Below are 26,843 nucleotides of genomic sequence, written 5' to 3'. Positions count from 1 at the left end.
CCCTTGTCTGGACATTCGACAATCTAAAGCCGCGCGTAACCCAGGCCGTTCCGATACTCCTCGTACCGCTGCCTTGACACGACGACCCTTGTTGCGAACAAGCTTGGTTCCAAATAGAACCAACAGCAAAAGTGGATCGTCTTGTAGAAACAAAGGCCTTGTGCAACGGCCCGACGGAGTGTGGACAAACAAAGAGCCTGAGACCGAAGAATAAACATATCGATGCGAGAGCACGATGCTCGGCGCGAAGCTCCTAAACAGCTTCGCGAGCTTGGTGAAAAGAACGAAGCATCCTTTCATGTTATAGTGCTGGTATGCCACGACGTTCTCTATGATGCTCACATGTCACAATTTCGGGACTCCGACGTTCATGCCTTGCTATAGATATACACATCTATCACCTCTGCACCCCTTCAATCCCGAGGCTAATGACAAAGTAGGGTTCTTCAGGCGGACCATTAGAACACAATGTGACCGGGCTTCTCATTCGGGCGCCTCAGACAAAATGGCGCAAGAGCTCAATGATTGCAGTCGACGCGGGCTCCCACCTTGCCAACATCATCCGTATCCTCGAACGGCAGATGCCTCCCTCCTCCGAACACCTCCCTCCAGCGGATTACTCGAGGACACTCGAGGCTGGTCCCTTTGCGGGCATCCCCTTTCCCAACATCTCTGCAAAAGCAAATGGATTGCATATTTTCCGCGAGATTCTACATGCCTTCCTCATTACACACCCTCATCTTGACCATCTGTCTGCAATGGCAATCAACACACCTGCCCTTGAGTACGGCCGCGAAGCCAAAGCCATTGTAGCGCTGCCCTCCACCATCGAGGCAATCAAGAACCACATCTTCAATGATTGGCTCTGGCCGAATCTGTCTGACGAAGGCAATGGAGTTGGATTTGTGACTTATAGAAGACTGATCGAAGGAGGCAACCCTCGTCTCGGATCTGGCGATTCTCGGGGCTACGTCAATGTGTGCGACGGTCTTGCTACCAAGTGTTGGGGCATTAGCCATGGGAAATGTCAACGCAGAAGAGTTAGTCTCTCCGGGCACCAACATAACGACTCCTTTGGCTACACGGGCGACTACACGTTTCCGTCACGACGTATGAGCCGAATTTCGGACGCAAGTCATGATTATTTCGCGGCTGTGGCGCAACAGCAGCAACAGTCGCATCTACCCTCGCAGCCATATATACATGGCACGTCTGCTGGACCTATGACCCCTGGAGGGAGTGGTGTACCTCCGACTCCGGGCCCAGACCCGAATTACCTGTTTGAGCCGGTAAGCAGCAGCGCGTTCTTCATTCGGAACGATGCCACTGGAAACGAGATCTTGATCTTTGGGGACGTCGAGCCAGACTCGGTCTCGATATCGCCCAGGAATCATGTCGTGTGGGAAGATGCTGCAGGCAAGATTGTGTCTAGCAGTCTCAAGGCCATCTTCATCGAATGCTCGTATGACGACAGTGTGCGAAACGAAGACCTGTACGGGCATCTGTGTCCACGACATCTCATTGCAGAGTTGACGTTCCTGGCCAAGAGCGTCATCAACAAGCGCAAGCAACACGCGGATCAAATGACGGGCATAGACCAGCGGACTCAAAGTACCGCCCCGGTGGTCCCAGACATGACCATGCGTCAGCCACCATCCCCTACTGATCTGAGAAGAAAACGAAAACGAGCGGTGACGTCCCTGAATGGCGAGTCTACACTTGTACCGACACTGGAAATCGAAGAACCGACCAATTTTGATGGCACAGCCAGCGGGCTTCCATCGACCGGTCCATCCACGGCTAACACGGGGTATGTTGGTACGAGAGCGACGTCACATACGCACCTTCACCAGCACTCGAGGCGAAAGACTTCGAGGGAAGTCAACAGTCATTCAAGCACGGCTTCGGTACCTCTTACCCCTGGCGGACGAGCGAAGCCTGCATCGATTCAGGCTAGCCCCAGGTCACCTACCACAGTCTACTCGTCTTCAGCGTCGCAGGGACATGGACATGGCGGTCAGTCGAGTTCGGGGCCGCTGCCTCGCGAAAAGCTTGGTGGACCGCTCAAGGGCATCACTGTACATGTCATCCATGTCAAAGACACGTTGATGGATGGACCTAGTCCCGGTGATGTTATCCTTGGACAGTTACGTGCTCAAGGCGAGGAAATCGAGTTGGGTGTCGAGTTTAATGTCACTCATTGTGAGGATAGCATTTGGATATGAAGCAATTGCCGATTGGATTGTATGAACAAAATGTTTTATGGAAGGGTCGGGGGAAGTTTGGTTGGGCACATTGTACAATTTTGGTATGATTGGATGGTGAGTGAAAATGAGAATGCTTTTGGTTTCTGAATTCTTTTTTGGTCTACATGTATTCAACGTTGGGGATCTTGGACTGGCTGGTTCGAATGTGGGCTTTTTTTGGTTTCCAACTGTTATAGTCAGTGTATGTTGTTGTTTCGGATACCTCTCCGTTTGCTGCATGGTTGCTTGGTTGCCAGTCGTGAGCGTAGTGTACATGTAACGCATCTAATCCTCTGCTTCCTCTTGAGTCTCTTGGTCCGAAACTCCTTTGCTGTGGTTGTCGTTGCCCCTTTCAAAAATCTATCATTCGTCACCACCTGCGCGTATACAGCGTGTTCGATGCGCGTCTGGACCCGTTGTACAACTCTGCCTAGTTGTACTCAATGTCGCGTCCGCCTAGCACAAAAACTGGTACATCCACTCCAATCCAATACCTTATTCACTTTGACGACGGGTATTTTGGATTTTTCCACAATGCTCTGCTAAGGGCGGCAGGTTCTGGACTCACATAAGTACCCCTGCTTGTCCCCCTGCTTCTTGATTTCCTTTCTCTCTCTTCTTCATTCAAAGCCGTCACTTGGTAAGTCCACCTTCGGGTGAAAAACTGAGGCGCCTCTACAGCCCAGGGCCAGGCTAGCAGTACACACAGAGTTGCCCCCCGACTGTCGGTTGGCTGGCTCTTCTGTGCTGCGGACGTCTGTTTCTGTCGACGGCCTGGGGGAGGCGGGATGGTTGGAAGGGTCTGATGAGCACAGTGCTTGAACTGTTGCGTTCGATTATACCAGACCTGGGTCCTCAGTTTCGTGCGGGTACGTATTGTGTGTACGTGTGTGATATCCCGTCTCGTGGGGTTGCTGATATTCTGCTCTGCGCTGCTCTGCGCTGCTCTGCTTTGCTTTGTTCTTCTCTCTCTAGGTATTGTATGGCATTTGCCGCCGTTGATGTTTCTTCTTTTCATCAATTTCTTGAGCTTTATGCTCGGGATTGGAGAAGAGTTGTGCGTGTCTTTCGTAGATACATGTCGAAGTCGTCGTTGTGTTGGTGGTACAATGTATATATGTATAGGTAGCTGTAGATGGCCTCGTCATCGTCGTCGTCATCCTCATTGTTGTTGTTGTTATTGTTGTTGCTGTCATTATCGTCTCCGTCGTGGGCTCGGTATGGCGGAAATGGCTTCTCCTCGTGCCCTCTTCTCACTGCCGTCGCCGTCACTTCTCCCCTCATTGCTGTTATCCGTCTCCTCTGTTCTCAACACCCTGTTCCTCGTGTCTTCGCGCCATACGGTGCTTCGGTGACACTTCTTCAACGTCATCCGTGCATGTTTCACGTCCTTCGGAATTCGCGTCGCCCACAGACCTTACCATTGACATTTCACATTCTCGGCTTCAACATCGTGCAGTCAACCTACCACCCACCACGGCACTGTTATCCCTGTTTAAGGTCGGTCAATGCTAGGAATGCACGGAGGAAGTCGAAGAGAAACAACATGGTAAATCAGGAAAGACGGCAAACTGTTCATGACAGAATTAAAAGAAGCTTTTAGACTCAAAGGCACAGTGTCGTTATGCATGGCCCAACAAGCACCCTGTTCCCCCTGCGAACCAGAACGGCAATCGAAGAGCATAGACCCAAGCGGCCTTCTTACCCCACGCACCGTTGATACCAAGACGAGTGGACTGCCACAACACCAATGAACAGACTATAGTCGTCGATATCCCCGTCGTGGTCATCACAACCCAAGATGACTTTGCACGACGAGCTGGAATGCGGGTGAAGAAGCATGGAACTGCCAATACCCAGAGAATGAAAGCATGCAGCATTGAAGGCTTTGGTCTCTGATCGGAAAAGCATTGTCAACAGATTCCTTGGGACCTCAATGTCAAACCATCGGCGGAGAGTTCGAACCCATATATAATACGCGTACGGGAGATATCGGCGATACGAAACTGTACTGTACATTTCGACGACGAGCCCTCGCAGACCTATAAGATTTGTAAGGAGAGGCAAAATATCTTCAGCGTCCATCCTGCATATCCTGCGCCCAATGAATGAGGTCGCGAGCAGGAGAAGCTTGGTGCGAAGCTGAGGTGACACCTGTACTGAGCTTCGACCGGAAAGGAAACCCACCGATTCGAAAGATTGGAAAGGTGAAAGAGCTCTGATGTCGTTCTCGCGATGGCGCAATTGCAATCTCACCTCGTGCTCTCCAAATTTATAATGAATATGCGCTGGAGCGACGCGATACTCCGGTGCTGAACTGAACGACTTCGGCTTTCGGCAAACGACATTCCACTTTAATTTCTTCAACCCCTCCTCATCTGCCTCTACAGTTTACCTCCTTGTGCTCTCTTCAAACCTTCTCACAAGTCTCGCCTTGCCAAGTGATCCGAAGACGTACTCGTACAGTTCTTTACTAAATCGAACGTCGATCAAACACAGCGTCTCGAAGACTGACAATTACGGTCTAGTCTGTGACTCCTTTAACCAAAAAGAGGGCCACAAGGGGATTCACAAGTTACAAGTTACAAGTATCCGAATTTCCACTTTTTGCCCAAACCATGTCGTCCGACTCGCACTCGCATTCTCACGACCACGGCCACGATCATACTCATGACCATGACCATGATCATGACCACGACCACTCTCACAGCCACACACACACGGGCCCAGCACACCTTTTCCAAGCGACGTCGTCGACCGACTTACCTCCAGACGACTGGCGCGAGTCCGGTGTGCGCGTGATCCCCGGAGACAGCCTGGACGCCAACACGGCGCAGACGCCGGGCATGAACCGCGCCGCGGCGGTCAACATGGCGCGCGTGGGGGCCCAGAGGCTCTGGGCCGGGACGGTCAAGATCCACCCCAACGCCAAAACGGGCGCGCACCACCACGGGCACCTCGAGAGCGTCATCTACGTCGTCAAGGGCAAGGCGCGGATGCGCTGGGGCGACAGCCTCCAGTTCACGGCCGAGGCCGGGCCCGGCGACTTCATCTACGTGCCCCCTTACGTGCCGCATCAGGAGATCAACGCCAGAGAGGACGAGGAGTTGGAGTGCGTGCTCATGAGGAGCGACGGGGAGGCCATCGCGGTGAATCTGCCGGACGTGGTCCCCGTCGAGAACCCGGAGGGCGTCAAGTGGATTGATCCCACACATCCTACGGGTGGGGTATAGAGTGGTGGCCGACCATCAAGGGCCGAGATTTCCAAATTCGCCGCGTCACGTGGGCATCAAAGAAAGAAAGGGTGTGTCTGAGATGGGTCGAACGCTGGATCATAGAGAGAGAGGTAAGAGGGCTCAGCTGATGCGCAAGAACTTGCTGGGTGCGAGGAAGGCAGGATCGTCGATGGAGAGAGATGGGGCGAGGAAGCACGAGACATATGATTCTGAGAGCATGATGATTTTCGTCCCCCTCACGAACGAGAAAATGGTCTGGCAAGATACGCCGTATATATATATATATATGGTGGGAGTGGATTGCCTAGGTCAATATCGTATGCGTTCGGAGTCGAGTACACGATTAAGGTCGAAACGAAAAATGAACAATATGAACAAGAGAATGCAATAGGAAAGGGAAAATCGTGTGCATACAATACATATATACATATGAAGCACCGAGCTGTACAGACATCACATGCACCTACGTACGCGTACTCGTTTTCGACAACTTATCTCCAGCTTCTTCGTTAGACGGAGGATTCTCAGGCACGCGATGCTCCTTTTTCAGATTCTTCAAACACGGCGCGAAGAACAAATGCCCTGACCAGGCACCCTTGGCCGTGCCCATGGCGACGACGCACCACAGGACCATGACGGCGACACTCAAGATCGTTCCGAGCACCTTGAAGAAGAGGCTGGGCATCTCGACGCCGAAGGTCATGGTGCTGATGGCGTACACGCCCAGCGGGAACGTGAACCCCCACCAGCCCATGTTGAAGGGGAACGGACGGGTCGAGTAGATGGTCGCCAGGGCGAAGACGAGCCATACAAGGCCGAACCCCCACATGATGAGGGCGACGAAGACGCCGAAAACGTACAAGACGTCCCCGGCCAATGTGAGTGGGAGGTCGCGGAAGAGGTGGACGCGAGGGAGAACCTCGCGGGACACGCGACCCAGATACATTATCGTGTAGCCGCCCATGCCTATCAGTCCGTGACCCCGTTGTTAGCTAAGTTTCCTGACTCGTTCTCGGTAATGGGTTGAAACAGCCATTTCAAAATGTTGGGATTGCGAGCGGCAAATCCGCCGACGGGGTGATCGACTTACCTAGTGGCCCTAAAGGGAGGAACGAACTCACGACCACTTCGCGAGGTGGAAGTTTATACAGCGCGAGGCGCTGGTAGTAGATGACCAGTATTGCCATGGCAAAGGGAGTCGCCATGCCCCACATCACGTACGAGGTCAAGAGCGTCCCCAAGGCGTGGTTCGGATCGGAGAGCAGTTCGGCGATTTCACTACCTACATAGACACAGAAGACAGTGGGTGTCAGTGGGAAGGGTTTCGTACTGGGTGTCAAACCCGCCGAGCGAGGAAACCACATACCTGCTCCGGCTGCTACAATCGTGGCAGCGATGGGTAGCAATTGTGCCGCTGTGATTCGGTCGAGTTGGTGCTGGTGGCTCTGGCTCATGAGGAGAAACGGCAGAGATACCGTCACGGCGGCGGCGACGACGGCGTCGATCATCCAGCAAACCCAGGCGAACGTGACGGACCAGTAGCCCCAGTAAGGACAACACAAGAATATCCAGCTCTCGACCAGCGTGGCGAAACCCATCGGGATCGTCCCCAGGAACAGCGAGTTCGTCGGGTCGGCGATCATGACACTCCAGATCTCAGGATATAGCGTGTATCGGAGGATGGATATGAGGAGGGCGAGGGAGAAGAGGACGGTGTTGAGACCAAAGAAAACCACGGATAGCCAGTAAAGCCAGTCCGCCTTGAAAGGGATAGTGATGAGAAGCAGAGAAACAATTCCCGTGCCCATTGTGACCGAGAACCATGACGGCGAGAAGTTGCGGACAACCCTGCGCCAGCCAACGTCGTATTTTGTAGGTGGCGGCACGGGCGACGGAGATGGTGATGATCTCGACCGTTTGGCAATTGTCTCTGAGCCGCCAGACGGGTCGGATAAGGTCTGCACTTTTTGGAGAGAATGGGATCGTGACCGGAGACGGTTGAACTCGCGCTGGGAGATGACTCGACTGGCCGGTACAGTCATTGCTGGGTTGTTGGACGCGAGTCGCTCGATCTCGCGCTCGTCGTCGGAATCAGGGTCGGGCATCTTGGAGGATGGATGCTCAAGACTCTTCTACTTGAGATACACACACAACAAAATGCAGATTCCAAGTGAAAAGTGTACTCACTGGCGAAAAGATTTCTTCAACTCACCTGCTAAATACTGACTGTGATTGATGGTGTTGACGGCTGGAAATGACGTCCGGTACGAGGAGGAATCGGCCCAAAGAATGATCGGGGATGTTTCCGAGTAGACAAAAACCCACCCTCCCGCATTAACGACGCTTGTCTGACAGAATATCCGGCCCTTAACTCACCTGAATATCTCCTATCCCCAGGCGTCTGACAAACATTGGCCATATTAGGTATGGTCACAGCTTCCACTTATTGAACCAAAGTGGCAACTCGTAATACTCCGTATGTCAAGTGAACATTGGCTGTGAAATGCTTCTGAGATTTCAGTTACACGACGCAGTTTTTCCTCTTGTGTTGCTTCTGATGTTCTATGTTCGATTATCGATAGATTGTGACAGCTCGGAAATATCCACGTAGACAGCTCATGGTCTCCGGACCTCATTATGCCAAATGATCTGGTTCAGCCTCGAGACCGACCACGCTTCCAGAAAAAAACTGGCATCTCAACGCGACCATCTAGAGCCAGCACCGGTAAGCACAGAAGAGGTTCCGTTACCAGCACCATCTATCTTTGCAAGGCAGATTCACCTCCTTATCACCCCCTGAAGAGACCACATATGCAAAGTGCAATGTGAAAAGGCCATGTTTCATCGACCGATATCAGAAACTCTGGTCTATCTTTCGCCTTGTCGTGAGTAATCCACCAGCTCAGGTATGTGGAACTAATGTCGGTCGAACGTGTCCCTCTATTTCGCAGATGTCTCGTCGTTTACGACTGCAGGCTGTTCCCGAGAATCGATGCGCCCAGATCAATCGCCCGCCTCACTGGTTGTCGACAACTTCGATTTTGATCCTCTTCGGTACGGATCCGTCGGGCCCCTCTTCCAGTCTTCTTGCACGGTGTTGTTTTGCACCCTCCATATCGCCCTGATATCACTATCAGCATCACGAAACTGAGTTGAAATGTGGATATTACCTCGCTGATGGGCTTTTCGGCCCCTACTCCCATTAATACTGACGGACTCGATGTCGTAGCTTGACTTGAGCCTTCCTCGGCACGGACTTCACTCTTCCAAAGCGGCATCTCCTCCCTCTTGATAGCGTTGGTCTCAACGCAGTCCTTGCAGATTAAACCTTTGGGGGGGACGGAACTCATCTCTGCTCTGAGGAAGAAGTAGCCACACTTCAGACATTCGAACTTCACAACACCATGGTGTGAGACCTCTTCCATACCTTCCCGGCTGATTGTTGGCTCCATCGATTGCAGGGAGGCAGAGTTACCAGTAGCCACAACGCTTCCAGAGGCCTCGGTATGGCTGTTTTGGCCGGGTGATGCTGGTTCATCCTGCTCCCTGGACGATCTGGCTCCCTTCAAAGCTTGAGCACGTTGTCTCTCGCGTGCAAGGCGCTCTTCCTCTTTCTTCCGAGCTCGTGTTCGAATGTCGACATCGACTACGATATTCTGCTTGATACGTCTCTTCAGTACCGCCTTCGGCACCTTGTAGGCTAAGTCGAACCAGAAATCGTCCTTGGTAGTGATCTCAACCCACCACTTCTTAGAGAACAGCTCCACACCTGTAGGCGGGGCGTAGGCTTCGGGGATATTTCCGGAGTAGCTGACAGTGTCTTCGTCGGAAGCACCCATGGCGAGATAGTGTTGGCTGAGGACAATGGGAATAGCAGGAATGCTGAAATGCAACACAAAGCGCGGTCAAAGATATCTGAGATTATTGCAGACATTGAGGTTTGTATCAAAACCGGTGATGGTATTTCAGGTTGTCCACAATATTGCTGGTTGATGGAATTTTCAGAGCAATGGTCCGCATCGGCTTGCTTGAAGTACCCTGGCCAGAAATGGATCTCTGGAGAGGGGCGGCTTATCAGTTGAGCAAGGTTAGGGTGATTCTGTATTCTCAAGGCAACTAAAAGTGAAACAGAAGGGCCTCAATGAGACATAGGAGAAAAGTCAAGCGATCTGGTGATTATCAAGGAAGAAACATTCTAAAGGTGTTAGGAAGCCAAAGGAATTGCCTAGGCTCGAACGTAGCCGGGTGTAACAGGCTTTTGAGAGATATCCAAGTCAGGGAGGGTAACGGAGTCGAAATAGAGAGGGTGTTCTCCTAACGCGTCAACCTTCTGCTTTTCAGAGAAGGGCAAGGTGATGACTGGATGATGAGACGGTCATTGTGTTGTTTGAAGAGAATATATGAAGCAAAAGGTACTAGCGGTGGTCATGAACGAGCAATCGAGAAAATGTGAAGGTGAGGCCAGACATAGCTGATGATGAGCTTTATGGCTAGAAGACTATCCAGGCGGGTCGTCTTCCTCGCTCTCTGTTTCCGTCCCACTGCGACTATCATCCTCATCGCCAATCAGTGGAACAAACCTGAAGTCGACGAAAGCAACACTTCCAGGAGACGGTGGCACATCGATGCCGCCATTTCCTTCGTCTCGCTTCGGACCCGAGTTCGCTCCATCGCCAAGATCAATCATGAATTGCAGGCTGAGTACTCCTTGTCGGTCCTGTCGGATGCTGACTCGACTCGCCAGAGCCATGGCCCTTCCGGCTCTCTTGATCATATCAAATTTGTATCTCTGCCTTATTCTGATCGGCCTGGTAGGGGTTCCCACAGAAAATGTTTCCATCACAAGAGGCTGCTTCTTGCCTCTGGCACCGCTCGGCGTCGGCTCGTTCTTGGCCTCCGGCATAAAGTCTACAGTGCTGTCCCCGAAAGGACCTCCTTCACCGGCCAGGGCAAAGAAGGGAGGTGAATTAGTGCAAGCATTAAGGACCAGGGTCGTCGGATTCGTCCCTGCAAGCTCAGTTATAGCATCGTGCAACCAAGTGCTTCGCATGATGGCTCTCAAGCGCAGGGACTCTCGATCAAGTGGGATTCCACCATCGTCCTCGTAACCCTCGTGAGCTTCGTACGTGTTCATCTCACACGTTGTCATTACAGAACCCTCTTGGATGGTGATGGTGAGCGGCGCGCCAACTTCCTGGTATGAGATTCGGCATGTTCCTCCTACTGCCAGAGCAGGAGCGTTGAAAGCATTACCATATGATGAGGAAAATCCACCATATGGATTTCGAGCAGAAGATGTGGATTCAGCTATGCCGAATATCTGAAGTGTTTCGAGCAAGGCGACGATTGAGATGGAAAACGGTGGCAACAACTGGTCTTCGTCGGTCAGATTCAAATTGTAGGAAGAGAACAGTGCCTTGTCAAGAAATGTGAGGCCTTGAACTACCCGAGCTTCTTCGACAGAGAATCTTATGCCAGAATGCGTTATTTGGACTTCTGCTCGTGGGGAGAATGATATACATCGGAGGAGAAGGTGTAATTGCCTTGCAGAGGTGGAAACTGCGGTGAATAAGGGAGGGCTAGCCATTTGTTGGGCTAGGTATAGGAATAGGTAAGAGATCTCCTGGCGAGTGCAGGGAGCGAGAGGTTAGACATATACTCCAAAGCCGCAAATGGCATACACGGCGCCAAATCTGTCTGATCGTTAGCGGCTGTACCGTAGCTTTAGTTGGTCTCGACGAACCCAAATGCCAGGGAGGCAGGGATTCCGAAGAGAGGAATCGAGAGAGGGGATCGGTCTGAACAATAGTTAGCTGTGTATTGTTAACGGGAGTTAACCTACTCAAGCCAAAAAGACCGGTGAGAACGAGGCCTGCTACATATCAGTTGTGGGATCAGGGAGGGAAGCGACCCATCATACCGATGAGCAACAGCAGCAGTCCCAGGGAGAGTTGGCTGTCTTTCCCGACTGCAGGCTGGAATGGGCTGCTTGCAGCTGCTTGCCAGACTTCGAGGAGCGACATTGACGAAGAATTATATCAATTCTGTAGCACTGAGTCCAACAGAAGGGCGACTCGCGTTGATCTGGTACAAGCTTTCGGGAAGTGTGTCGAAGTTGTACTCTGTCGTTGTGCAGCGAATGTATGTACAGGGTGGTCTCAGTAGCCGGCCAGTCAACGCAGTCTTCTGGCGGGGAAACTTTTCCGAGCCACTCGATTCGGGCGGTTCGGGGTTCGCGAACCTGAAGACGACGGTATACCTCTTGAGAACCCTCGTAGACTAAAGTAACTAAGGTAATTTTACATCGTGGACTTAAGAGCCTTCTGATAAAAGGCGTAAAACAACCCAAAAGACTGAATTGTTCTGACGCTTGAAGACTGATTGTAACCGTGGTTCTGTCTACACCCCTGGGTTAACGTCTTTGAACTTTTGTCCCGTTGACCCAGCCACATGTTGCGAAATTCAGAGGCTTACAGGTCGGGCAAAGGCATGTCTGCTGGGTTCGAAGAGTCCAAGAAACCTTGGAGTTGCCACAAAGGATTATTCTCCTCGTACGTGTCAAACCACAGGGTGCGCGGAGAGAAGTCCAACACCTGATCGTGGAATGCATCAAATCCACTCAAGGACATGTCGTCTGCACCTTCACTCAGGCTGAAACCTTGGTTTTGCTCAGATATCCAAGGCGACTGGTCAGGGAGTTGCGTGGATTGCAAGGTAGCCTCATATGGTTCGAGTTCGGGATTATCTCTGTGCGGAGTCTGCCGGCCGTTGCCATCGATTTCTTTCACGAAAGGATCGGACGACGCAGAAATCGTTTGCATGACGGGTCTGGTAACGTTTGAAGGCAACGGCATATTCTGCTGCTCATGAAGAACACCAAAAATGCTTCCAATTGCTCTCCTGTGACCGACCATCTTCTGACGATCTCTCCGTTCGATGTAGGTTTGGCATGCTGCTTGAAGATATTCAATAATGACAAGATGTCTATGTGCTAGTGTATCGTGCGGTGAGAGCAATCGCAAAGCTGCTTGTGCGTCCTCAAGCGCCTTCCTCAAAGGAAAAGATCGGTCCAGGTTCCCGAAGAAAGCAATCCCAGTAATCATAGCGGCCACGAAAACCGAATTAACCACGAAAGGAAGTCGTTTCGGGACGTTCTTGCAGTTGTGGAGGATGTTTAGCAGATTAATCGATCGTAAAGCGGAATCGACACAGGCATCAACCAATGTCTGATTCGACGAACGAGTTGTGTGTGTCGCTGGTTTGTCATTGGCGTTCCGCATGGCTTCGATGGTTACCGAAACGAAATCGAGTAGAAAAGGCCTCGTGAGTAGTATAATCGACCAGTAGTATGCCTCTTTCAAATGAATGAGACCAATATTCGGTAGTCCTCCAGGAAGCCTCTCTTCTGGGCTGATGCCGTCTTCTTTCAACCCTTCCTGAAAAAGGGCTGTCCAGTACCGATGCTCTTTGCTGATCTTTTGGACAGCTTCCGTACTTACCATCCTCTTGGCGTAGACTTCGGTTTCGATATGTTCAAAGATGGAGCAAAGATTCGCGGCTGCCGAGTAATTTTCTCTCTTGGTGGTGTCCCTGGTCTCTGTAGTGGAATAAGGTCTTCCCAAAGAAGAACTCATCTGTGTGTGTCAGCAAGCAGTTCAACCATATGCAAGAGGACGAGGCGCCGGCGCCAAGTGTTATTGAATGTCAGGAGGACTTACAAAGCTATCCAAGACACGAAGAACTTTCCAAGTCCTTTCTCTAGTCCTTCGCTCCGACTCGGCAAACAGGTCGGCAACTTCTTTTTTATGGAGTCCTAAGGCGTGAGCTGCTCTGGCAGCTGTGCCGAGCTGCATGAAAGCGGCGTTTCGCCTCGAGGCCCCCAACATGTACATAGCAATCAGAACGTGAGACTGCACTGAGAGGAGACTTGGCTCTTCCATGTAGAGCAAGGCGGTTAAATAGCGCCCATAGTTGAAATACGTTTCGGCAACGTCATCCCGATCCTCTGGTGAAGTCTGAGCACCTATGGCAAGGACGAGGTAGTATATGGATCCGTAGGAGTCGGTGTTGTTCGAGGTGCCGTCAATCCATTGGGGTAGATATGCCAGCAGATCCGTCTCGTCAAAAAGATCAAGAACACAATTTGTCGTAAACATGTATTGTCGGATGAGGGCTTTTGCTTCCTCCAAGGTCGGCTTCAAGACAGCTCCGTTCCTCTGGGAGTCGAGCCAGTGTCCCTGTCCCTGGGACTGGGGAATATCCTCAACCATCATGTGCCGTAAAGGGTCTTCTGTGAAAGCGCATGTTCCTATAGACGCTTCCACGAGCCTCCGAATATTCTGCAAAAAGGCAAGGTTTGCTGAATCGCCGATGAACATGTACTTGCCTCTACTATCACGAATCAAGCGAGTCAGCTGAGGTACAGGAGCCACCGAGCTTTTATCGTTCTCCATGCTATGACGGACGCTGTCTGCGGCATGGTCAAGGACGGCATCCGCACGATTTTCGGCTTGGATGCCCTGGGGGACGTTGTTAGTGACTTGACGTTCTGATGACTGGGCTTCATGAGCCTGCAACATTGGCCCATTTACGAAGCGGCATTCCTGTTCGACTCTTCTTGAGATGCACCGCCCACATGGTAAGACTCCATTGCAGCGCTCCTTGCGCCTTTTGCAGTTCTCACAGGCCTTCAGACAGCGACGCCTCGTGTCATCGGAGCTATACCTGTGTGACATTTCTTGCGACGCGTGCCGTCATCTCACATTTCAGGTTGCATAATCCCTCCAGTTTCCGCGAACGCAAACACGATAGCAACTGCGTGGTAGATCAGGGCTCTCAGTCGCCAGATACGAGTGCTCGAATACTTGAAGGAGGCATGTGACCAGGGACAAAGTTTGAAATCATGAGGTTTTTCACATGTGACGATGTGGTCCACCGTTCTGGTACGGTGGGGTGTTGATGCAAGCGAGCCCGGACTTCGGACGGACATCAACAGCCACTCCCACTTTCCACATTTGGACTGGACAATGTTCTGGCCAGCCCATTTCGCCACCCGCCAAGCAACGTTTGTGCTACAAGCCTACCTAAAGGACCAAGGTACCTAATGGATCAGTACAACATGGGCTTGATACAGTACTCAGTTCGCGTACACGGACATGGATGAAGACTTGCCAGTTCAGTTGCATGATAAATGCCATCATTGGCGGCTCCCTGTCACTGAAATATTCCTACTGGCTTAGGCAGTACAAGGCCCCGGCCTCAGCCCCTTTGATCCGTGTTTGGACTTCGATGCTCAACCCAGAAGAGGGCGAGTGACTCACTTGTCAATCTAGAACAGTTCATCCGCATTGTTGATTGAAGCCAGTTACGTCACCTGATGCCGTACTGAAAGTCGTATATATGTAGTTGACTGCCGTTAAGACAAGTGAGCTAGTACCAGCAGAACAATCGTCATTCCCAGGTGCGCCTTCAAACCCCTTGCTACAACTTACTTCTACCCGAGCAACATCTTCAGCATTGATGCCACTAGCCGGTGACACTACCGCTTCCAATACTACAATCACCGCCAATATGGCCGCATTGGAAACCGAATCACATCCCAACGGACCCCTCATCCCAAGTCGGGAACAGACACCATACAGTGATGAGGACATTTGCAAGGATTCCTCGTCTCCCAGCGCCGAATACATTTTCGATGAAGCACAATGCTTATTCTGCAACGAGACAAGCACCGACTTGGACCAGAATTTAGGCCACATGTCAAGGACTCACGGCCTATTTGTAGATTCGACGAATCTATTAGTAGAACTGAGTACCCTCCTGGCATATTTCCATCTGATCATCTCTGGATACTACGAATGTCTCTACTGTGGAACGCAGAGAAACACTCTCCAAGCAGTGCAGCAGCATATGATGGCAAAGGGGCATTGCAAATACGATATCATGAATAAAGAGGCTGAGTACAGAGATTTCTATGACTTTCCGTCGTCAGATACTGGAGAAGAAATGCACCACAATCTCCTGGCCAGACGCTCCCCAAACGACCCTCAACTTCCTTCACAGGCCAAGGCAAGAAAACCACGAAGGGCAAAGCCTTCAGACGCCACCAGAGAAGGCCATAGCCCCACAGCTTCTCCATTTGATCAAGTCTTGCAGACTTCGGCGGCACAACCACAAACTGATGCTGAGCGAAGCTCAAATGATGCCGAGCCTATTCCTCATTCCAACACTGAATTGAGTACTAGAGCACTGAAGCAAGGAGTGACTCTTAACAACCAGCTTGCACAACTTCGGGCTGAAGACCGGAGAAGTCTCATGCATTTACCGACTTCGCAACAAAGAGCACTACTTGCAACTCGCCATAAACAAATGCAGAAGGCCAGAAGGACGGAGCAGGCTCAGCGCGGTCGTTTGGAAACTGCTGGCAACACGTTCGGTCGCCTGGGTACAGTGAGATTGGTACGGCTACCTCCCCATTTCGGGAACGTTTCTGGTTTGAATCGATGAGCCGTTCGGGTATGAAAAGGGGGAATGGCAAATGAATGGCCTCTTAATGTTCCATGTTTACGACCTTCATTCGGGGCGAGTCAGGATATCAAATGACCCATGGTCTTTAAATTTCAAGCCTAATATATTAGAAAGGCCTACTGTACTAGCCTGAGCTCCGGCAAATAGCAACTATAAATCTTGACAATCACTGTGATGAACATCTGATTTCGCTCATGAAAGTTTGCAGCAGTTTCTGGTACGTTTGATTGACCTAGTCTCAAATGGAAATCAGCACTCGCTGCCTGAATCTTCAAGCACGTCGCTTAAAACAGCGATAGTGACGTCTCGAAGTGTTAATGATTTACGCCCTCCGCGTTCTCCATTCAAGGATCGCAGTCATTCTGCGTGTTGCCCTTATTCCCAAGATTTCAATCGTGAGGAAGGCTGCGAATGTTATGTGTGAGATCTGTACCAGCACTTATCATTCGTACATTCTTATACAGGTCCTTGGAACCACGGGACTGAGACTATGGCGCACATGAATGGTGAAAGTAAGTCGCGCTAATGTCCTACCGTCGATGTGAACCCGACCCTGACTAACGATACGTCTCAGATGTTAAAAGAAAGGCTTCGGAAGATGCCTCATCGTCTCGATCGAAGAAGGCGCGGACAGAATCCCCCATCCTTGATGAAGGCGACGTCACAAAACAAGAAGAGGTGAGAATAGCCCGCGTTATCCTGGCTGACGCCTTCGTGGCTGGTCCTCGACAATTGCAGTTTGCGCAGTAGCGACATGAGGGTCTCTATTCCAAGAGTACTACCTATACAGAGAAGAATCACAAGCTAACAGAAAATCTTGCAGTCTGACTCCGAACCTCTAATTACACCCACCCCAGTTGATTTCCCCGAGAAATCTGCAGTCCTCGAAGAGAAACAGGGTCTGATTGAGTTCAGAGTCGTCAACAACGATAATTCGAGAGAGCATAACATCATCCTAACCGGATTGAAGTGTATTTTTCAGAAACAGCTACCCAAGATGCCCAAAGACTACATTGCACGACTAGTATATGACAAGACCCATCTTTCAATCGCCATCATCAAGCAGCCTCTCGAAGTCGTGGGCGGAATCACATACCGACCTTTCAATTCGCGCAAGTTTGCGGAGATTGTGTTCTGCGCTATCTCTTCGGATCAGCAGGTCAAAGGATACGGAGCACATCTTATGGCTCACCTGAAAGACTATGTGAAGGCAACCTCTCCAATAATGTATTTTCTCACCTATGCCGACAATTACGCCATTGGGTACTTTAAAAAGCAGGGTTTTACTAAGGAAATCACCCTGGACAAATCTATATGGATGGGATATATCAAGGACTACGAAGGAGGCACTATCATGCAGTGTAGCATGCTGCCCAAGATTCGATATCTACAGGTACCACGAATGTTACAAAAGCAGAAAGAAGCGGTCATGGCGAAAATCCGGGCAGTGAGCAAGTCACACATTGTCCATCCTCCGCCAGCTGCATGGAAGAATGGTGTCTGCGAGATCGATCCAATGTCGATCACCGCGATCAAGGAATCAGGCTGGTCTCCCTCCATGGACGAGCTATCACGCCAGCCTCGTCATGGCCCGAATTATAACCAGCTCCTGCATCTCCTCAATGACATGCAGAACCACACGGCAGCTTGGCCTTTTGCTCAACCAGTGAACAAAGACGAAGTGCCAGATTACTATGAGGTGATCAAAGAGCCAATGGATTTGTCCACCATGGAGGAACGCCTACAGAACGATCTATACCCAAGGCCCGAGGATTTCATCAAAGATGCGAAGCTAATCTTCGACAATTGTCGCCGCTACAACAATGAGACTACTCCATATGCTAAAAGCGCAAACAAGCTAGAAAAGTTCATGTGGCAGCAGATCAAGAACATTCCCGAGTGGTCGGTAAGTAATGCTGTGATCTTCGGCATTTTCGACCGGTTTGCTGACTTTTCTTTAGCACCTTGCAGACTAATGCTATGAGGTTTAGGGGGATTTACACGATGCGCTACAAGTGACACTTTGGCTAGGTCATGCTGTGACATTCTTTGGATCAAAAACGATGCGCAGACGTCTGAACTGAGTGGGATCTCGACAATCAACCTAGACCCTACAAGCCTTGGTTGCGGCAGTCAGATGCTAGTCGTTGGCTCACTACTTACGACTGGAGATCATAGTCTAATTTGAGTTCTGTGGAGTTTGCACGAGAGTCGTGTGAAAGCGGGTTCTCGTATACGTATAGGTTCGACGATGTGGCAGGGCACCAATCGAGGTGGCTCTGCATTTCAGCCGCCGTTTGGAGATCGGCTGAGTGAATGGCTAGGTACTTTTCACCGGCAACTGGGGGGTTGGGTTTTTTATTTCTGTGATACCCTATTTGCGTGCATGAGCTGGCAATGAAGATATAAACGAATCATGAAACTTAACTCGGCTTTTGCTTTCTCTGCGTGTCGTGAATAGCACCTGTTGATTTGTTGCAGACGAAAAGGAGTGGGAGCGAGTCCGAGTCCGACGCGCAACCAATTGCGAGTGGCCGTTGCCCCCCTGGAAGTGCGTTGCGCAACCAACTTCCCAGATTCAATCCAGTCTCACCAATACAACTTCACCTCTTTCATCTGATTGAACCCGACATGTTCCTCTGCCGAACAGTGGAATAAGTCACCTCTCCCTCACCGCTTCCCTCACTTCACACGGTCGTTCGCTACACGCCATATACTCAGTGCGATTCAAACCTCTAGCTTGTTTACCCGCGCGGCCCTCCAGTTACCTCCACCGATCTCAGCTCCTTAGACCACATTTGCGCGATTCAGACTCCGAACTTATGCAAACCTACTGCGACTGTTGCTGATCGCACGGTGAGAACGGCGTAGTAAACATAGTCGACACAAGTAGGGCGTTCATCAACCTCCAGAGCCCACAGAGCCGGAGAAGTCATAATGGCGCACGACACGAGTCCTGAGCAGGAGCTTGAGCAGCGCAACCGGCTGCCAACTCTCATGGAGGTCTTGGGGAGAAGAACACTAGCCCCAGTGGACTTGTTCTCGTTCTACATCTACATGCGCGATCAACAGCGCTCAGTTGACTACCTTGATTTCTGGTACAGTCAAAATCAACCCAAAGGCTTGACTGGTTGTCTGACTTCAATTTAGGCTCGATGTCTCACAACACATGTCTCTTTGCAGGCACTACGTTCGGGAGTTGCGGCGCTCAATGCTCGTAGATACTCCTGAGATGGAGAAAGCAACTAGCAAAAGGTCGTCTGCGCTTCTGGGAGACTTCGATCTCGGTGAGGGCATGGACACAAGAAAAAGCGGACAAGAGTCCAGGGTGTCAGCAATTTTGCGGGGGGACAATGGAACTCGCACCAAGCCGACAAGCAGAGGCAGAGGAGGGTCTTATGATCATTCACCGGCCCACAGCATGGGTTCATCACACTCGAGAAACTACAGCCGGCCATCAGGAGACCGGCAATCTCTCTCTGAACAGCTGCCGCAGCCTAGCTATGCTGCCACCGAAGTACGGACAGACTCGAACTCCCCCGGCCATAGTGTCGCTAGGGCCGACATTAAGGCCAGCGCGGAGAAGATCCTTTACACGTTCGTGCTTCCTGGGTCAGAAAGAGAGATCGTCTTGCCAGATTCGATGCTGAACAAGATAATACGCGCCATTGAGGAAGAAGGCCGTGATGATCCCGAGGTATTCGACGATGCGAAGGATTATGTTTTCCAGGCCATGGAAAGAGATGCCTTCCCTGGCTTCCTTCAGGCCAAGGCCCTAGGGAATCTTGTACCCTTGAGTGTGTTGATCAGACTCATTATCGGCCTCTCCAGTTTGATGGCGGGTTTTTGGGGCGGGTATTACATGATTCTCAGAAACATTTCGCGAAGTACCAGGTGTTGGGTAAGCATTGAGTGTCCGGATATTTATCCTTCGTGACTGACGTCTTTTAGCTCATTCTGCCGTTCGTCATTGGTTCGTATTTCCTTGTGTCGTACCAGTACAAACTCGATATCATCACGGCATATTTGGGCTTCTCGGAGTACACGTGGATGAACTGGTCAAGGGTTAGGGAGCCTTTTGTCAGGAGACTCCTCCTGACGCGAGCGACCATGGCGTTCTTTATGTTCGCAGCTGTAGCTGTCGGGCTAAGTGTACTATTCATATTCGTTCCTGGGACGAATTTCTGAACCGCCAGCATGCATGGCTGAATCACGGAGCTATGCAGACAAATGAGTTACGGCAAGGTCTTTTGGGGCGTTATGGATATCGAGACGTTGTGCAACGGGAACAGCAGGCCAGGAAACTTGTACACAGTCGGTATACGTTGTTGATCTTGAAGCGCGGCGTTGAACTCCCAGTTTTATGCGGCGTAGGGAGAGATTTTCGCAGGAAAGTCAGTTAGCAGCGCCACCTACTTCGGGCAAGTCAGGTTCGGCGACAAGGATGTCTCCGCATTATAAAAGGAGATGGTAACCAGAGCGCGGCTTGGAGCTTGAATACATATTTGCTTTCATACCCTTTACTTTCCGTCGGACGACGAAGCGGACAGTGATCACGGACCATGATCAAAGGTCCTTCGTGTCGTGGGGCGTTTCCAGCAATTACGTTGCTAAATGACTCTTTTTGCCGTCACAGTATTTGTTTCTATGGGGGTTATCTTCCGTAAGGGACCCCTTACCCCAGAGGTTCACTAGGCTGCCCATACACTGCCTAATAGAAGATGTGGCCTCTGTCCGCCTGTCGTGGGGGACAGTTTCTCTCGGGGCTCGCGAGTGCATCTCTCTCGCACGTTGGAGAAAGACGGCACAACGATCGAGAGAGTAAGAGAAGTAGCGGACGAGGTTCGCGGCTCCATCGTAACCTCGAAGATCAAATGAATCGTCGTCACTATCATAAATTCGTCGCACGGGCAGGTCACCCAGTTTCTATTTCACGTCCGTCGAATCGTGTATGCGACAAAACCCGTGTTGTCGCGATGCGTCGTGTTCCATCGTGAACATACAAGCAAAACACACCATACTTCCCTTTTTTATGGCTGGCTGACTCGGTAGTCTCTCCCTTTTGTTTGTCTTTCCTCTCATTTTGAACCGCGACCTCTGTTTCTCTTTGCGCCTCTGGAGCTTCCCCCGCCGTGTCCTCCGCGTGAGCTGGTGCCGCTACTAACGTCGCCGAGGCCCTCGTCGAGATCCATCTGCACGTCGTCGTCGCTGATGTCGTCGCCCTCTCCTTCCATTTGAGCGTCGAGGTCTCGCTTACCAGGCAGCCTTCCTCCGGCGCGGAGTTGGGCACGATCGGGATTCGCCACGGGCGGCTTCGTAGACAGGACCGCGGCGTCGACGGCGTCCTGTCTCCTGCGCTCGGTCGTGTTGCGCTTGACCGCCTCCTTCCGCAAGCTGGTGATCTTGGTGTCCAGGTCGCTGATCATGGTCGTGCAGCGCGACTCCCACACTTGTAGGATCTGGAGGAGCGCAGGGAGGGATTGAGGGCGCAGGTCTCGTAGCGGTGCCACGGACGTCACGTTCACGGACGGTGGCGTGGATGTTGGGGAGAGCCGGGCGGCGAGGAGGCCTGCGTAGATGGACTGCGTCACGAGAGACTCTAGGCTGGCCGTGTCGGGTAGGACGAGTGATTGCAGGAGGGAATCGTAGGTCAGGGTGTTCGTTGTTGCCGGTGTGTTGCTTGGTGCAAAAGGCGAGGAGAGGGTCAGGAGGCTGAGTTGGCGGAGTTTGAAGGCTTGAGAGTCATCGAGAGGTGGGAGGTTTGGCGTCGCTTGTCATGCATGGGTTAGCAAGTTTGTTCCGCTGTGCATGCCGTTGTGCATGAAGTTGGGTGGCCGGGGCGTACCTTGGTACTCTTCGTACGTGCCCCAGCTGAAGATCTCAAGAAGGGTCAGCCACGACTCCAGGTCGGTTCCTCGGAGGCTCTGGCACGCTGGTGTCTGGAGAAGCTCGGTGAAGATGTAAGTGCCCGGAGCGGAAATGGTGGATTTGATCAGTTCGGCGACGAAGCGGGGTGAAGGGTTCTTTGTGGTATTCGCGACATGGACAAAGGGCTGAAGACATGCCAGAGCCTTCGTTTGAGATTGATCCATATCGACGCGGTTGAATCGAGGAAGCGATATGGTTGTCACGAGCTGGTCGCGGGGAGAATATGTGGTGTGGATTCAGATGTCAACTCAATGATGTCTACGGAGTACGGAGTACAGTATGAGTGCCATGCAACCTGGAGTGGCAGCCTTGTCAAGCTTGGCAAGAGAAGCACAAGGCTGAGCGTAACGGCGTCAGGTGATCTATATATAGTATGTTGCCCGGAGAGGCCCTGTTGTGCCTGGGGGACGCGTGCTCGATTGAGTGCGCCCAACGTAGTGCTTCTCATTGCTGCAGTAATCTTCACATTCAAAAAGGCTGTGCCAGACCAACACAGATTCAACTAAAGCGCAATCTTAATACTTTACCGCCATTGCTGATGTGGTCTGACCTGGCTCACGTGATTGCATGATTGATGAGGCCGTCAGATGAGATCTGGGGTGCCGACCACGAGGAGGGAGGTATTGTACGGAGTACGAGGTACTGATCAGTGATCGGTGATCAAAGACTAGTCGGTACGTAAGGCAACAACAACAATAATAAATAATCTTTCGGCGCTGTCGGTGACTTTCTAGGCGCGGCCTTTGCGGGACAAGCCCCCTTTTTTCTGGTGCGAATCTCGTTTCTAAGCAGAGCCACGCTAAGACCTATACATAGGATTTCACGTTCCGGCTTCACCATCCCGTCTCACCTTTTCTTACCCCCGTTTCGCAGTTGTCTCCCTTCCACGATCACTCTGTTTCGACTGTTCCCGCCTCCTGGGTTCAGCTTGGCTTCCCTCGGGCTCAGGCTCTCACGCTCTTTATCTCTTCTGTATTCTATTCCAACTCTTGTCTTCGCAGCACACATCCTCCCCCGCAACTCTCGCTCGCACAAACCGAGGCGGTCCAAACGATGAATTTCTAATCCTCACGATCGTCCCGCGATATTTTGGCTACCTTGAAGATCGACCTTAGCAATGACTGTCTCCGAAGGGAGTGGCTTGGAGCCGCTTCCCAATACCAAGCCTATGCACTATGCGACCACTACATTGAAAGTGGACGGCATGACTTGTGGCGCGTGTACATCCGCAGTCGAATCCGGCTTCAAAGGTGTCGATGGCGCTGGGGCTGTGTCGGTCAGTCTCATGATGGGAAGAGCAGTGATACACCACGATCCTACGCTTCTACCGGCCGAGAAACTGGCCGAAATAATTGAAGATCGTGGCTTCGACGCCGAAGTCCTGACCACCGACATGCCTCAACTGACAAAGCCCTCTGTTGATACGAGGACTACACGCCTTAGTACGACCACATTATCCGTGGAAGGAATGACGTGCGGTGCTTGCACTTCTGCTGTGGAAGCTGGGTTCAGGAATGTCCCTGGGGTCAAGAGCATGAGCGTGTCGCTTCTTGCGGGACGTGCAATAGTACAGCATGATGCGAGCATCATTGAGCCCAAATCTTTGGCTGACATCATTGAAGACTGTGGTTTCGACGCCAAGGTATTGGATTCGAAAGTACAAGAACCCAAACCTACCCTTCATCTATCCACAAAGGATCAGTCGCAGAATACATGGACCACAACTGTGGCCATTGAGGGAATGACTTGTGGGGCATGTACTTCGTCGGTGGAAGGCGCGTTCAAAAATGTGCTCGGAGTGGTCCGTTTCAACATCAGTCTCCTTGCAGAACGAGCCGTAGTTTCTCACGATCCAGAGATTTTGTCAGCAGAGAAGATTGTTGAAATGATCGAGGACGCAGGGTTTGACGCCAAGGTGGTGTCTTCAAGTGCTGATGCGACTGTTCAAGGCAGTTCTTCTGTCTCTCAACAACTCAAAATATACGGGCTTGCTGATGGTGTTGCTGCCACTCAACTCGAAGACGAAGTCAGATCGAGGCCTGGTGTCCAGAGCGCCGTCATCAGCCTGTCGACTTCACGTGCTAATATAACATACGACCCCTCAGTCATTGGTCTCCGGGCGCTTGTTGGCATCGTTGAGGCTGCTGGCTACAATGCCTTGGTGGCGGATTCCGAGGACAATAATGCCCAGCTTGAGTCCCTCGCAAAGACGAAAGAGATTATGGAGTGGCGACGCGCTTTCCTGACCTCTCTTGGATTCGCTATCCCAGTTTTCTTCATCAGCATGATCCTACCTATGTGTTTCCCGACGTACAATTTTGGCGCTTTCGAACTGATACCCGGTCTGTTTTTGGGCGACATTATCTGCTGCGGCTTGACAATCCCGGTACAATTTGGAATCGGAAATCGATTTTACGTCTCGGCTTACAAAAGTTTAAAACATAAATCCCCTACCATGGATGTCTTGGTGGTCCTTGGTACATCTGCAGCATTTTTCTTCAGCTGTTTCGCTGTCATTGTGGCCGTTTTGTTCCCACCTCACAACAAGCCCGCCACGCTCTTCGACACAAGCACTATGCTGATCTCGTTCATCACCCTGGGCAGGTGGCTGGAAAACAGAGCCAAGGGTCAAACATCTAAAGCTCTGTCGAATCTCATGTCGCTTGCACCGAGTATGGCAACAATCTATGAAGACCCGCTGTATGCGGAGAAGCTTGCAGGGACCTGGACCGCGCCATCTTCACCCGTGCTAGAAAAAGTGCCGACGAATGATTTCAACAAAGCAGCCGCTCCAGCTACAGGCCCTGGCGCCGTTGAAAAGGTCATTCCCACAGAACTGCTCGAGGTCGGTGACATCGTCATCTTACGGCCTGGTGACAAAGTCCCAGCGGATGGGATAGTGACTCGTGGCGAAAGCTTCGTTGACGAAAGCATGGTCACGGGCGAGGCTATGCCCATCTTCAAGAAGAAGGGCAGCGTTCTCATGGCCGGGACTGTCAATGGTGCAGGCAAGGTCGACTTCAAAGTCACTCGTGCTGGTAAAGATACACAGCTGAGTCAAATTGTCAATCTCGTACAAGAAGCACAGACAAGTCGAGCTCCGATTCAACGTCTGGCAGATCTTGTTGCCGGCTATTTCGTTCCCGTCATCATCCTCCTTGGGTTGATCACTTTCGTTGCGTGGATGGTTCTCAGCCGCACCTTATCGAATCCGCCCAAGATTTTTATCGACGGCCAAAGCGGTGGAAAATTCATGGTCTGCTTAGAGCTTTGCATCTCCGTTATTGTTTTTGCCTGCCCTTGTGCTTTAGGTCTCGCGACACCGACGGCTGTTATGGTGGGAACCGGCACAGCATCACAGCAGGGAATTCTCGTAAAGGGGGGTGCAGCCCTTGAGACGGCCACTCGCATTACACATATTATTCTTGACAAAACCGGGACTTTGACTTTCGGCAAGCTCAAAGTGGCCGAAAAAAACATCGAACCGCTCTGGACGTCCAACAAATGGAGAACCAAGCTCTGGTGGACGCTGGTCGGGTTGGCTGAATCAGGCTCTGAACATCCGATTGCCAGATCCATCCTTGCACAAGCACGAGAAGAGCTCGAACTTGGACCAGAAGATCCTCTTCCGGGACTAGTTGGCAATTTCGGCGTCACAGTTGGCCAGGGTGTATCTGCCATCATCGAGGTTGAGACCCCCGGCGAACAGAGCCAATACAAGATTTATGTTGGCAATGCGACTTTCCTGCACAACAAGAAAATCGAAATCCCATTTGATGTGGAAGAAGCCGTCAACGCAGTCATGTCACCCACAACCCGAACAAAATCGAAGACTGGTATCACGACTACATATGTGGCCATCAACGATAAATTTGCTGGCACGCTCGGACTTTCGGACACTTTGAAACCCACTGCCCCAGCAGCCATCGCAGCGCTGCATAAGATGGGTATCAGCACGTCTCTGGTGACTGGTGACACTTACAACACTGCTTTATCCATCGCAGAACTTGTCGGCATTCCCAAAGACGCTATCCGGGCATCTGTTTCACCTGGCGAGAAGCAATCCATTGTGGCTGAACTCCAAGCCCAAGGAGAGGTTGTTGCTATGGTCGGTGACGGCGTCAACGATTCTCCTGCGCTTGCCACGGCAGATGTAGGCCTCGGTCTCGTCTCAGGCAGTGACATTGCTGTCGAGGCAGCTGATGTTGTTGTCATGCGCTCCGATGATATGCTCAACGTTCCCGCGGCTCTGTACCTTTGCCGAGTCATCTTCCGACGCATCAAGATTAACCTCATCTGGGCATGCGCATACAATGTCATCGGTCTTCCGTTCGCGATGGGTGTTTTCCTGCCTCTAGGATATCACATGCCACCGTTGATGAGCGCGACGGCAATGATGTTTAGCAGCATCAGCGTCACTCTCAGCAGTCTGGCTCTCCGGTGGGCTAGTCGACCTAAATGGTTGACGATTGAACATATGGAGATGGAGCGGAGCAAGATAAATGTTCCAGTTCTTGGACGAAGGCCGAGACCAAATCTGGTGGGCAGATTTGTCGATGCGGTAAGCGGGCTATTTGACGGCTCAATTGTAAAGAGAAGAAGAGAAGAGAAGGATCGAGGAAGTTATGTTCCTCTCAGGAATGTTGACGCTGAGGCCGTATGAGCTTTCATGCTGGGCGGGAGATTCTTCCTTATGTACTATACAGCCCTGATACCCCCTATATATATATATACTACGGTTGCGCATTAAATACGCGGCAACAAAAACGTCGGACATCTACGCACAAGCTCACTATCGATTTCCTATCTTTGAAAGTCTTCCGGTGGATAGATAGCCCTTCACGAAGCTGACCGTCGTAGAGTTATATGCAGACGGGCTGGTATGATGCTTCACTCGAGGAGAGTT

At 51.4% G+C, this 26,843-nt stretch overlaps 12 protein-coding genes across 12 annotated transcripts; 6 read left to right on the top strand and 6 right to left on the bottom strand.

Moving 5' to 3' along the window:
- Positions 1-222: 222 nt before the first annotated feature.
- Positions 223-2,225, top strand: PV08_07830 (uncharacterized protein; the record flags this gene model as incomplete). The annotated part of the gene is made up of 2 exons (XM_016382157.1): positions 223-312; positions 441-2,225. The coding sequence occupies 2 exons, from the start codon at positions 223-225 to the stop codon at positions 2,223-2,225; spliced, it is 1,875 nt and encodes a 624-aa protein (XP_016235259.1).
- A 2,639-nt stretch (positions 2,226-4,864) lies between these two features.
- PV08_07829 (uncharacterized protein) lies at positions 4,865-5,479 on the top strand (the record flags this gene model as incomplete). The annotated part of the gene is made up of 1 exon (XM_016382156.1): positions 4,865-5,479. The coding sequence occupies one exon, from the start codon at positions 4,865-4,867 to the stop codon at positions 5,477-5,479; it is 615 nt and encodes a 204-aa protein (XP_016235258.1).
- A 466-nt stretch (positions 5,480-5,945) lies between these two features.
- On the bottom strand, positions 5,946-7,587 carry PV08_07828 (uncharacterized protein; the record flags this gene model as incomplete). The annotated part of the gene is made up of 3 exons (XM_016382155.1): positions 5,946-6,448; positions 6,573-6,764; positions 6,849-7,587. 3 exons carry the CDS (start codon positions 7,585-7,587, stop codon positions 5,946-5,948), a joined length of 1,434 nt encoding a protein of 477 aa, XP_016235257.1.
- A 911-nt stretch (positions 7,588-8,498) lies between these two features.
- On the bottom strand, positions 8,499-9,321 carry PV08_07827 (uncharacterized protein; the record flags this gene model as incomplete). Its single annotated transcript, XM_016382154.1, has 2 exons — positions 8,499-8,603; positions 8,653-9,321. 2 exons carry the CDS (start codon positions 9,319-9,321, stop codon positions 8,499-8,501), a joined length of 774 nt encoding a protein of 257 aa, XP_016235256.1.
- Positions 9,322-9,980: 659 nt separating this feature from the next.
- On the bottom strand, positions 9,981-11,069 carry PV08_07826 (uncharacterized protein; the record flags this gene model as incomplete). Its single annotated transcript, XM_016382153.1, has 1 exon — positions 9,981-11,069. The coding sequence occupies one exon, from the start codon at positions 11,067-11,069 to the stop codon at positions 9,981-9,983; it is 1,089 nt and encodes a 362-aa protein (XP_016235255.1).
- Positions 11,070-11,129: 60 nt separating this feature from the next.
- Positions 11,130-11,505, bottom strand: PV08_07825 (uncharacterized protein; the record flags this gene model as incomplete). The annotated part of the gene is made up of 4 exons (XM_016382152.1): positions 11,130-11,175; positions 11,226-11,280; positions 11,325-11,354; positions 11,403-11,505. 4 exons carry the CDS (start codon positions 11,503-11,505, stop codon positions 11,130-11,132), a joined length of 234 nt encoding a protein of 77 aa, XP_016235254.1.
- A 447-nt stretch (positions 11,506-11,952) lies between these two features.
- On the bottom strand, positions 11,953-14,061 carry PV08_07824 (uncharacterized protein; the record flags this gene model as incomplete). The annotated part of the gene is made up of 2 exons (XM_016382151.1): positions 11,953-13,116; positions 13,201-14,061. 2 exons carry the CDS (start codon positions 14,059-14,061, stop codon positions 11,953-11,955), a joined length of 2,025 nt encoding a protein of 674 aa, XP_016235253.1.
- A 991-nt stretch (positions 14,062-15,052) lies between these two features.
- PV08_07823 (uncharacterized protein) lies at positions 15,053-15,988 on the top strand (the record flags this gene model as incomplete). The annotated part of the gene is made up of 1 exon (XM_016382150.1): positions 15,053-15,988. One exon carries the CDS (start codon positions 15,053-15,055, stop codon positions 15,986-15,988), a length of 936 nt encoding a protein of 311 aa, XP_016235252.1.
- Positions 15,989-16,499: 511 nt separating this feature from the next.
- On the top strand, positions 16,500-17,993 carry PV08_07822 (uncharacterized protein; the record flags this gene model as incomplete). The annotated part of the gene is made up of 3 exons (XM_016382149.1): positions 16,500-16,521; positions 16,584-16,687; positions 16,833-17,993. 3 exons carry the CDS (start codon positions 16,500-16,502, stop codon positions 17,991-17,993), a joined length of 1,287 nt encoding a protein of 428 aa, XP_016235251.1.
- A 953-nt stretch (positions 17,994-18,946) lies between these two features.
- PV08_07821 (uncharacterized protein) lies at positions 18,947-20,197 on the top strand (the record flags this gene model as incomplete). Its single annotated transcript, XM_016382148.1, has 3 exons — positions 18,947-19,107; positions 19,160-19,910; positions 19,961-20,197. The coding sequence occupies 3 exons, from the start codon at positions 18,947-18,949 to the stop codon at positions 20,195-20,197; spliced, it is 1,149 nt and encodes a 382-aa protein (XP_016235250.1).
- Positions 20,198-21,087: 890 nt separating this feature from the next.
- On the bottom strand, positions 21,088-22,101 carry PV08_07820 (uncharacterized protein; the record flags this gene model as incomplete). Its single annotated transcript, XM_016382147.1, has 2 exons — positions 21,088-21,779; positions 21,855-22,101. The coding sequence occupies 2 exons, from the start codon at positions 22,099-22,101 to the stop codon at positions 21,088-21,090; spliced, it is 939 nt and encodes a 312-aa protein (XP_016235249.1).
- Positions 22,102-23,054: 953 nt separating this feature from the next.
- Positions 23,055-26,600, top strand: PV08_07819 (uncharacterized protein; the record flags this gene model as incomplete). The annotated part of the gene is made up of 1 exon (XM_016382146.1): positions 23,055-26,600. One exon carries the CDS (start codon positions 23,055-23,057, stop codon positions 26,598-26,600), a length of 3,546 nt encoding a protein of 1,181 aa, XP_016235248.1.
- Positions 26,601-26,843: the final 243 nt, after the last annotated feature.

The sequence above is a fragment of the Exophiala spinifera genome, assembly GCF_000836115.1.
Source record: "Exophiala spinifera strain CBS 89968 unplaced genomic scaffold supercont1.5, whole genome shotgun sequence".
NCBI lineage: Eukaryota > Fungi > Ascomycota > Eurotiomycetes > Chaetothyriales > Herpotrichiellaceae > Exophiala > Exophiala spinifera.
The sequence above is the reverse complement of the archived record's forward strand: the minus strand, read 5'-3'. Positions and strand labels throughout refer to the sequence as shown.